Source organism: Coffea eugenioides, chromosome 11 (genome assembly GCF_003713205.1).
Source record: "Coffea eugenioides isolate CCC68of chromosome 11, Ceug_1.0, whole genome shotgun sequence".
NCBI classification, from domain to species: Eukaryota; Viridiplantae; Streptophyta; class Magnoliopsida; order Gentianales; family Rubiaceae; genus Coffea; species Coffea eugenioides.
This window is the reverse complement of record NC_040045.1, coordinates 27,134,043-27,144,586: the sequence shown is the minus strand read 5'-3', so window position 1 is coordinate 27,144,586 and position 10,544 is coordinate 27,134,043. Positions and strand designations below refer to the sequence as shown.

Here is a 10,544-nt window from a genome sequence, read left to right as displayed (position 1 = left end):
ATTTTGTGCTAAAGGTTGATATAATTGCATCAGCCACACTTATAAAAACTGTGTATATGAATGTTAGAGTAATGTTTATCGTCTGCATTTTGTGAAAGTTGTGAGGTAAAGTATGGTTTGTTAACTGAAATGATCGTGTATATATGTTTTGTTCCATTAGTAGACGATCAGTATTTATGTTACAAACGAAAGCATGTGGGGAGGCTGAAAAAAAAATGTTAAGCGACCATGGTTAGAAAAAGCATTGAACAACCACACAGGGGTTGTAACTATGGGGCAGGATGGGGTGCTTAAAACTCATGACATGGTGCAGGAAACAGAGAAGGGAAAAATGGGGATGGATGGTTGCGGCAGGTTAATGTCATTTGACCTTAACCAAGAACCTGAGTGTGACCGAGACACATGCAGTGAAGAAAGCGGTGGTTCAATAGGAGGACACGAAGATGAGGAGGCAGATGAATTGGTGGGCGCAATAGGCGTGGATGACGTAATGAAATTAACATTTGACACGGAAGAAGCTGGGGAATTTTATAATTTGTATGCGAAACTAAGCGGATTTGGGATTCGTAAAAGTAATGCCAAACGAGATGAAGATGGCATTTCAAGATTTAGAAAATGGGTATGTTGCTGTGAAGGTTATAGGAATGAAAAGTGGTTTAATTATGAAGACCGGAAAAGAGAAGCAAAAGCAATCACAAGGACCGGGTGTGGGGCTTGCTTTCGCGTGAAATATGACACAGAATCGGTAAAGTATGTGGTGACACGTTTCATTATGGAGCACAATCACCCGCTGGCATCAGAGGCAAGTGTGCAACACCTTAGGTCGCATAGAAAAGTGAGCGATGCAGAATATGCGCAGGCAAAAAGTCTAAAGTTGGTTGGGGCCAGAATATGCCAGATAATGAAACATTTTGTTATCAAAGCCGGAGGGTATAGTAACGTGGGATTTTGCATTAAGGATCTGTATAACCGAATGGACGAGGAACGTAGAAAAGATATTTTTAATGGCGATGCAGAAGGGGCACTTGGGTTCTTGGCAGCGAAGAAGGATGCCGATGACATGTTCTTTTATAAATATCATGTAGATAACGAAGGAAGATTGGCAAGGTTGTTTTGGGCAGATTCTAAATCTCGTGTGGACTTCAGTGTATTTGGAGATGTATTGGTGTTTGATACAACATACAAAACAAATAAATACCGCAAGCCACTAGTTGTACTTGCAGGGGTAAACAACCATTTGAACAGTACTATTTTCGGCTGTGCACTGTTATCAGATGAGAGGATTGAAACATATGAATGGGTGCTAAGTACATTTGTAGAGGCTATGAAAGGTAGAAAGCCAGTAGCAGTGATGACAGATGGTGACAGTGCAATGCGAAGAGCGATAAAGAATCTTCTCCCGGATGCTTGTCACAGGCTATGTTCGTGGCACTTGCATAGGAATGCACGGAGTAATATTCGCTGCGAGGAGTTTAATAACAGGTTGTATGACCTGATGGCGAGAAAGTTTAGCACTCTTGAGTTTGAGGATCGCTGGGCTAGGTTAGTTAATGAATGTGGGGTGGTAGAGAATGAGTGGGTGAAGAAGTTGTACCGTAGGAGAAGGTTATGGGCAGAGGCCTATTTACGCGGTCATTTTTTTGCAGGTATGAGAAGCACTCAAAGGTGTGAGAAAATGAATGCTTTTTTGAATGAGTACTTGAATGAAAAAATGCGACTATATGAATTCGTTAGAAGTTTTGATTTGGCAATAGCATGGCTTCGACATACTGAGAGCAAAGCAGTTCACACAAGCGAAAACACAAAACCAGTCTTAACCACAATCCTGCCCGAATTAGAGGGGAGCGCAGCGGTGGTGTTTACAAGGAATGTGTTCTTCATGGTGAGGAAGCATTTGAACAGGCAGGGACTTCTAATTTCTGAGGGCTGGAGCGAGGATGGAGGGAGTCGTACATATTATTACTCGAAATATGGTGGACACGAAATTAGTTGGAGGGTGGTTTATGATAGGTCAATGGAGAAGCTAATCTGCTCTTGCATGAAATTCGAGTCAAAGGGGATTCCTTGTGCTCACATGTTTCGCGTGATGGTGGTAGAAGGAATGAACAGGATCCCAGAAGCATGCATTTCGAAGCGGTGGACAAAGGGAGTTTACAGTACTAATAATGGAATGAAAGCATTTGTTGCAGACGAACAGCTGACACAAATGGCCAGATATGGCACTTTAAAGTCGAGCTGTAATAGTATGTGTTACTATGCGTCCTACATGGATGATGCGTTTAATGACCTGCAGCAGATGTTTGACAAGCATTCTGTGGACCTAAAGGAGAAGTGGATTGAAAGTGGATATGGGGGAGACGGATTTGCAATGGATTCAAGAGTGATGAACGATAGAAGTAGAAGAACATTCGGGCTGTTAGATCCCAGGGTGTCCCGGTGTAAAGGTGATCACAAGCATGCAGAAACAAAGAAGAAAAGAAAGTGTGGTCATTGCAGGTACTATCGAAAATGCATACGTAGTTATAAGCAATTTGTTAATTGATAAAATACATGAAGTGGACAGTGAAGGTAATAATTATTATGTCGGTATTTTTGAACAGTAGCAAATAAACACATAATTGAAAATGCATACAAAGTATACAAAGTTATTGGCAGTGCAAGAAAGTTGAAGTTGTGTAATGTTGGTAATGTGCTTAGTTGACGTGGTTACTTGCAGTCACAAATGATTTGACATGTGATATATGGGTTGAAAATTGCAGGCAGGCCACAACCAACGAACATGCCCATACAAAAAGAATTCGCACAACACAGCAGTTCATGATGATCATATGGAAAATTGTTTGGATGAATCGCTGGAAAAATCAATTGAAATTGGTACGGGGTGGAGCGACTCAGGCGAATGGAGAGGACAAGCATTTGCACCACAAGCATGCGGTAGCGGTGGAAGGGACACAGGTGACCAACAAAGAAGTCCAGGAGAAAGATGAGGCACAACTGTTGTGATGGTTCGGTTTGCAGTTACGCAATAAATAAGGCAGGTTTTGGTGAGTAGAGGTGCAAGAGTATTGAAGGTTGCTAGCTAGGTCTAGATGGGTAAGTCACTGTAGTTCCACCGAAGGCGTCATGCACAGAAGGATCACAAGATGCATGACTGTCATGGTTGCGTCGTAAGCACTGTTGTAGCAAATAGTGCTGCTGCACTTGGTTAATAGGAGAGAGTAAGTAGTTGACAAATTGTGTATTACGGTCCTTTTTTGTAAATAGGAAATTAAGTGGAAGCGTATGTTGCGCAAAATCTCTTCGTGGGATAGACGTTTTCCGAAGTGGCTACTTGGGAATCATCTTCAGTTGCCCAGGTTTTGTAAACTGGTGCCTTACGCTGCTGCTATAAACTGCTTTTACGATATGGGCTGTTTGTTCGTCTCCTTGCTATCCTAACCAATGACCGTAAGGCCCAACGCCTTTTGTTTTGCCCATCGTTCCATTCTGGTGTAGGAACAGTAACTTTTGTTTCTCCCCATCTATTTTCATTGCTCACAATGCTTATGCGTCTCTTCAGTGCACCAATGACAATGGTATTATATATGTATTATATATGTATATTAATTTATGCAATATAATTAATATTATGAATTATACTAATAATTATACATATCTACTAATAGAAATTATTAATTAGTTCGAATAAGTTTAAGAATACATTTGTACTAATATATTTAATTAGCCAATAACTATCAGTTACGATTAATATTTTTTACATCATTTGTACATTTCCATTGGAGTTTACTATTTTACGTAACTTGTTGGCACACGATTAATGAATTTCTTATTATAACAATTATGCAATGTCCGCGTCATGTCCGTAATCTAAATTGCTATTAACATGTTGAAAAAATTCCACATGTTTACTGACACTCCATCCGAACAACTTTGATACCTCTGATGCTTTTTTGGTGACATAGTTAAACAAAAATTGGTATACCCTGTTGGAACAATCCACTTAGGTAGCAATGCTTCGTCAGCCTCCCTCACACTAATTACTGTACAACTGTGTGGAAGCTGGAACACACTAATTACTGTACAACTGTGTGGAAACTTGAACTCATGATATAATGTTGGAGTTGCATTCATACAAAAGGCTTTTCTGTCATGATATAAATAAGTCCGAAAAATGTAATGCAGTAAGTATGATAGATTTATAGTAACAACAACTTGCATTTAAATTGTTTTGTTGTAAATATTTCACTGCAAACTTCAATTGTAGGTGAAGAACAATCTTGGACAGACAAAAAATAAGAACAGGACTATAAATTAGTTGTGGGAAATTGACGGTGACAAATTTTCTATCGAAGCAGTGAAACGGTACAAATTTAGAGAAATAAGTTCAACGTTACCAATTATCTGTGAACTGTTAACATTTTCCGTGTTGGGTGTTCAAATTTTAAATTGTATTAGAAGTACACAACAGACGTGGCGATTGCTCACAGCTCGGCTTTGTTGCTGGGGACTCCCAACTAGTTTGCATGCTCATTCCTCCGGCTACACAACCTTTTTTGCGGTTATGGGCCATGGGTGCTCAGTCTTTGGCATTATGAATTCCCTGACATTCGTGAGCTTTGCCTCTACCAAGGTCTTCCGTAAATGTCTCCGTCCCAGCACTTGTGTTCGGACGCTTAGAAAGACAGGATTCCCAGCCACCAATTCCACCGCGAAGGCAGCGTTTCCCTGCCCCCTTTTGGAGCTTCAATGCACTTTCCAAAATTACCTGTATTTGATGTAGCCTTTGGTCCACCACTTGTGAGTTGGCCGACACATTGGATGCCAAACGAAATATTTCTGCACTTTTTTCTAAGATTTTCTTTCTGAGGCCCATGCACTGAACAAGCAGGTCCTCGTACCAGTGTCTAGGCACCTAAGCGGAAACAAGACAGATGGCTGTATTAATTTTACACAAATTGCTAAAATTAAATGCCGAGTGAAGTACAGGGCGAAGAATGCCATACCACATCACCAACAGCACATGGAAGAGGCAACCCTATTACATCGCCACCAACTCTGTGAATGCCCTCCTGCTGCAGTGATCCATCAGTTTGTATGCACAACACAGACCAGGGAGGGTAATTAATTGGATGTTTCAGTGACGGTGTTGTAGCCTCACTTAGTGGCAACTGGTCACATATATGAATTACGCACTCCTTCCCACTGGGTGGCAACGTGGAGGAAGTCATTGGTTTCATTAGCCTGCTGCGCACAAACTCGTCATACGTAGCATATGGAGGGGGATCTGGGTATAGGCTTGCAATTGGCAGTCCATCAAGCACATCCTGTAGCGTGTTTCCCGAAATTGTATCAGCGCTGTACATATCTGATGGCCGATGGGGAGGTTGCTTTGCACATACACCTGCATACACCTGCCTAATAACCCTCTCGCCCAGGTAGTAAAATCGTCCCATGGGGCCATCCAAGAGCAATCTCGTTGCAGTTAGTTCCTTGGATTTGAGATACCGACTAGGCAATGACATTGCAGGGAAGGGTAGCCAGTTGACCTATGACACACAATTAACAAGCGATGTAACATTGGTTTGTTGAACAGGCGGAACAAATTCATAACAACTGTTAACACGTAGGCGGTAGAAAATGTAAGATGTCGTAAGTACGGGAACTAACGTTGTCCGGGTTAATGGTGTCAATTGCACGGCGAAAATGTTCGATCGTAGACGGTGATTGTCGGCTGGCTCTATTACACGAGCGCCATCGCCACATTCTGGGCAATACGTCCCTCTCGTCCTGTTTCAGTTTATACGGACTTAACTGAAGAATTTCATAAGCCCACACCTACACGTGGTTGTACAAATTATATCCAGCGTTGGAGATGAACACTAACTACCTGAAAAGTTTATTTAACGGAACAGGGTAATGTCGAATTGACACAGAGTGAAGGCAATTCTGGACTTACCTCCCAAACGAAGCTGTAGCCGCCAAGGCTTTTCGTCGGCGTCGGGAGACGGCGGACATAAATCTGTACAAGGTTGCCATCCCCGCCCCTCCCCAGTTATAATCCCCTATACGATCTACGTCCTCCAGCGCAGGCAGACAGCACAGGTGAATTGTTTCGGCCGTGTTGCTAAGTAAAGTGCGGCCAAGCATGTAGAGAAAGAAAGCTCTAGTTAGATGTGCCAGCTGGACGTCGTCATTCTCGTCAATGGCCTTGTCTTTGTAGAATGACAATATATCGGTAACTCTGATGGCACCGGCAGAAGCAAAAGCTGGCACCCAACCCAATTGCTCGTTGATGTAATTGGCATTTTTCCTAACATTGTAATCCCACGGAATGGCCAACCCGCCCACTGCAACACCGGTTATACAGGTGAAGTCCAAGGGTGTCAGTGTCATCTCTCCGAAAGGCAAGTGGAACGAGTTTGTTGAGTCCCACCATCGCTCCGCAAGTGCGACAGGCAACTTCCTATCTCTATCGGCCACGGGCAAGTGGCTCAGAAAATCCCCAAACCCAGCAGTAACAACTTTCGCGGCCACCTTACGAGGCAGCCTCTTCCACCACTCCATAACTTCGACTGACGATCCTCTAGGATAAATTGAATAGACTTCCTATGCATTAATGTAGAACCAATTCAGGCAGTTATATATAAGTATAAATCAAATGAGGGCTTAGGGCAAAATAAGCACAAGTAATTGTCGACATTGATTCTGCAACATGTACTCCCTGTGCACGGAAAATGTGTGATATGTGGGTTTTCCGATCAACCAGCAGTTCTTGCGAGTGTTCTTCATCAGGCGGTGGCCGGTACCGATGGAGCCTGCCCATCGCACGGCTTTTTTGGAGTTGGATTTTATTCCGAATATTGTGATGGCGCAGCTCTAGTTATCACAAAATCCCTGTCGCCCCACCCGCGATTATGAACAGCTTTGCCGTTAAGTGTTGCGGCCTTGTAGGTGCGTAGGCGTCTTTCTTCGCGAGAAATTTGAATTGTTAGACATTTTGGACGGCTGTCGCCAGGTTGGGCGTGCAATGGGCTTGTACCTGGTAATTAGGGTTGCAAATTGGGAAAAATGTGTTACAGTGACGGTCGGCGCGTGTGCTATGCATGATTTCATTGGCCTTGACATACATACCCTTCTCAGTTTTACTTGGACGACTAAGGAAACAGTGTTGTGGCCAACCTGCGCGTCGTAAGCAATGAAATGTCTCCGAACGTTTCATTATAGCGAGGGGGAAATTTGGATCAGATTGCCATGAAATAATTTGAATTTATAAACAGAAACCGCAACCCCAAGACATTAACAGCTAAAATTGAAAAGCACCCGTAATGGATGGTCCGGACGATAAACGAATACGGGTTGCCAGAACTGCAATGACACTATGTTGACACGGGCTGTGCAACGCACAGGCACGGCCCTCTAGAACATTAGTTAAATACATACCACCGGCAGTTTTAGTGCACAATGAATAGAAATATAGGAAAAATATTAAGTATAAAAACAATTAAAATTTGCTGTGAAAAGAACTTTCAGACGGTAATGTTAACCCCAATTTATTGTGATTTGGAAAAAGGATTTGTAACCAACATTATGTGTACGTAATGATACCAAAAAAGAAAACAAAGCAAATCCATTATGAGTGCATGATCGGTTTAAGAGCAGCATAGTTTTAATTGTAATTAAATAAACAGTTGTCATAATGTTTCAGAAATTTAATAATTAGAAAAAATATAGAAAGGCACAAAAACCTGTGACCAGCTTCAACATCAATCAAAAAAATACAAACTTGCATATTTTTCTTTCTTTTTTGAGAGAAATAGCGAGTTAATCTATCCATTTAAATCATGTCTAATAGCATTACAAATAGATGAAAACATTATCTAACCAAATAGTTATAGAATATGTATAGCAAGTTTAAATAAAAACATGAATTGCCATATTTGTAAATCTACATATGCAAATTCAAATTCAACAATTTGTTTGATTGCAATAATGTCTTCTTAATGAAAATAGAATTTTCTAATAATATTTTGTATAGTGACACTCTAAGCTAAAAGCCTCAATACTAACTTCCACCACCAAATGCATTCCTTTGAAAACTGCAACTGTTTTAGCTAGTCAAATCAACAAAATATTATTAACTTCTTTAGCCAAATAGTAATGACATGTCCATTTGAAGTTGCCTAACAATCATCTCAAACTCTAATTACATTATCTATCATTATGGGCAATAAAAAAGGATAAGAGTAAGTCATATAGAACCAAATACATAAGTTAAAGATTCTGAAGTCTAATTTTGCACTTTTTTTATTTCCAAGCTATCATTTGCTAAAATTAAAACCATGAAAATAAACTACCTATCATGGATAGAAGCTAGTAATTCAAAATGTTGAATGAAGACATATAAAATATTATCTTCACATTCTAAATTGCTAGCCCCAACAAATATTTTACACGTCATCCACAGTAACCCCAGTTTGTAAGAATTTTTCACAATTGATAAACTTTATATAAATTAAAATATAATTATCTATCCATCAATTAAGAGATTGGGTTAATTTATAATTTAATAAGCATACTTTTTTTCTTCATGATGATCGTTTACCTTGGATTTTCATGTATTAGATTTTTTTCTCCTCTATTGTAGTACTATCACCCTATTATCAAATAACAATTATGTTGGTGAAATTAGAAATAGAATGAATCTGCCCAAATCACTGTTTTTGATACCTCTAACAATTCTTTCATTGTTAGCGTAAAAATTTTTCATGTAATCACCACTCGTCCTGTTGTCAACCTTAGTTTACTTTTTCCAAAAATAAAAATATGAAAAAGTAGTGTGGCCATAAATAAAAAATGAAAAACTAAAAAAAAGTTTCTTTAGATTTGGGGAAAATATTCACAGCATCACATACGTCTTTTGGGAAAAGAAAGTTAGATGAAGAAGAAATAGGTGACAAAACCAATAAGCAAAGGTTGCTCATCAAGACGGAAAAAATGACAAAAAAATACTATGAAATAGTATATACCAAAAAGAGACATTAAACGTAGAAGAGTATGATTCATAATTTTTGGACTACGGACGAAAGGAAATTTCAAACCCATTCTTGATCTCCTTAAATGAACTCATTCATTTAGTTATTTATGGGGGAAAATGAAAGAAAGTGCATGAACTAATACAATAGAGAAAAAACAAGTTCAAATGATTAGGATGATAGGGGAAAAAACGGAGTACAAAGTAGAAAGTATATAAGAAACATGTAGTTCACGTGAGGATTTGTTTAATTACCTTTATCTGCAATCAAAAAAGAGAAAGGAAATAAAGCGAACAAAAGAAAAAACTAAGCAAAATGAAGAAAAGAAAAGGAATGGACCACGTGTCAAAGAAAAAGAGATCCACTTGGCAATCATTGGAGTTGCTATAGTAACTCCACTCTGTTCTTATATAATAGGTAGATTTTGTGGTACAAAATCTTGATTATTAATCAAATTTGCCATGTTATCAGTAATAATTACTATTTATGTATAAAAACTTACTACTACTTGAATTAAACTTACTAAGGTATATTATGAGTGCTTACTAACTAAGGTACTAAGTTTTAATCATTAATAAAAACATCTTATCATTATTTGAAATAAACTTCGTAATACTACTTTGAGATAAGGTTTTAATGTAAAAATTGTACATGCATTCCAAAAAATGGTAAATTTTGATCCTTAATCATTTTTATTGCCATGTTATTAGTAAGAATTACTATTTATGTATAAAAACTTACTGTTATTTGAACTAAACTTACTCTTTTAAATGTAAGTTTGGGATATCAAGTAGTAATCTATTTATTTAAAAATTAAGTTTAATATTTATTCCAATTTACCTTTTGAGGTATAAAAGTTACTAATCTATTACACTTAACTTACTATTTTAGATAGGAAACTTACTTCCATAATTTTAGGTGTTATTTTATTTAGGCGAATATGTTCAACAATAAATCAAATGATCGCTAAAAGTGCAACAACGTGTTATATCAGGTAAAAACTATTTCGCTATCATAACTATCGTTTAGTATCTATATCTAAATGTATTGCTGGGGGTTTTGGATAAGGAGCTTCAAAAATTATCAAAAGTCTGAATGCTATTTGAATAGAATTTTGCATTTTTTTAATTAAAAAATATTTATCTCTTAACTAATCATGTAACCGGCCCTACAAATCCTATAATCATACTTATATTTTTTCCACATTTCCCTTATGTTTTTTCCACTACCCCATAAAATTCAAACTCCTAAACTTTAACTAACGGATAATAACCACCCCTGTAAAATGATATCTGTAAATTCCAATTCACATCTCACATTTATTACTGACACTTACCATATCACTTAGAGTAATAACTAACCGTTAATTTAAGAAATTCGCAACTACGAAAGTCAAATATCCAAAATATAGGAGCCTGTTTAAATTACAATTTTCACAATTCAACGTATCTTATTGTCATAATATATTTTACTCTCACAATCATTCACAAATTATAAAGGCATTAAAAATAA

General features: G+C 38.3%; 1 protein-coding gene across 1 annotated transcript; it reads left to right on the top strand.

The window, feature by feature from the left end:
• Positions 1 to 271: 271 nt before the first annotated feature.
• LOC113752160 (protein FAR1-RELATED SEQUENCE 5-like) lies at positions 272 to 3,003 on the top strand. Its single transcript, XM_027296292.1, has 2 exons — positions 272 to 2,496; positions 2,760 to 3,003. Exons 1-2 carry the CDS (start codon positions 272 to 274, stop codon positions 3,001 to 3,003), a joined length of 2,469 nt encoding a protein of 822 aa, XP_027152093.1.
• The last annotated feature ends 7,541 nt before the right edge of the window (positions 3,004 to 10,544 follow it).

Bases quoted from the DNA above. Each gene is read 5' to 3' on its own strand.
- LOC113752160 (XM_027296292.1), top strand. From the start codon at position 272: ATGGGGCAGGATGGGGTGCTTAAAACTCATGACATGGTGCAGGAAACA. The intron at 2,497-2,759 runs GTACTATCGAAA...TGAAAATTGCAG, and splicing joins AGAAAGTGTGGTCATTGCAG to GCAGGCCACAACCAACGAAC.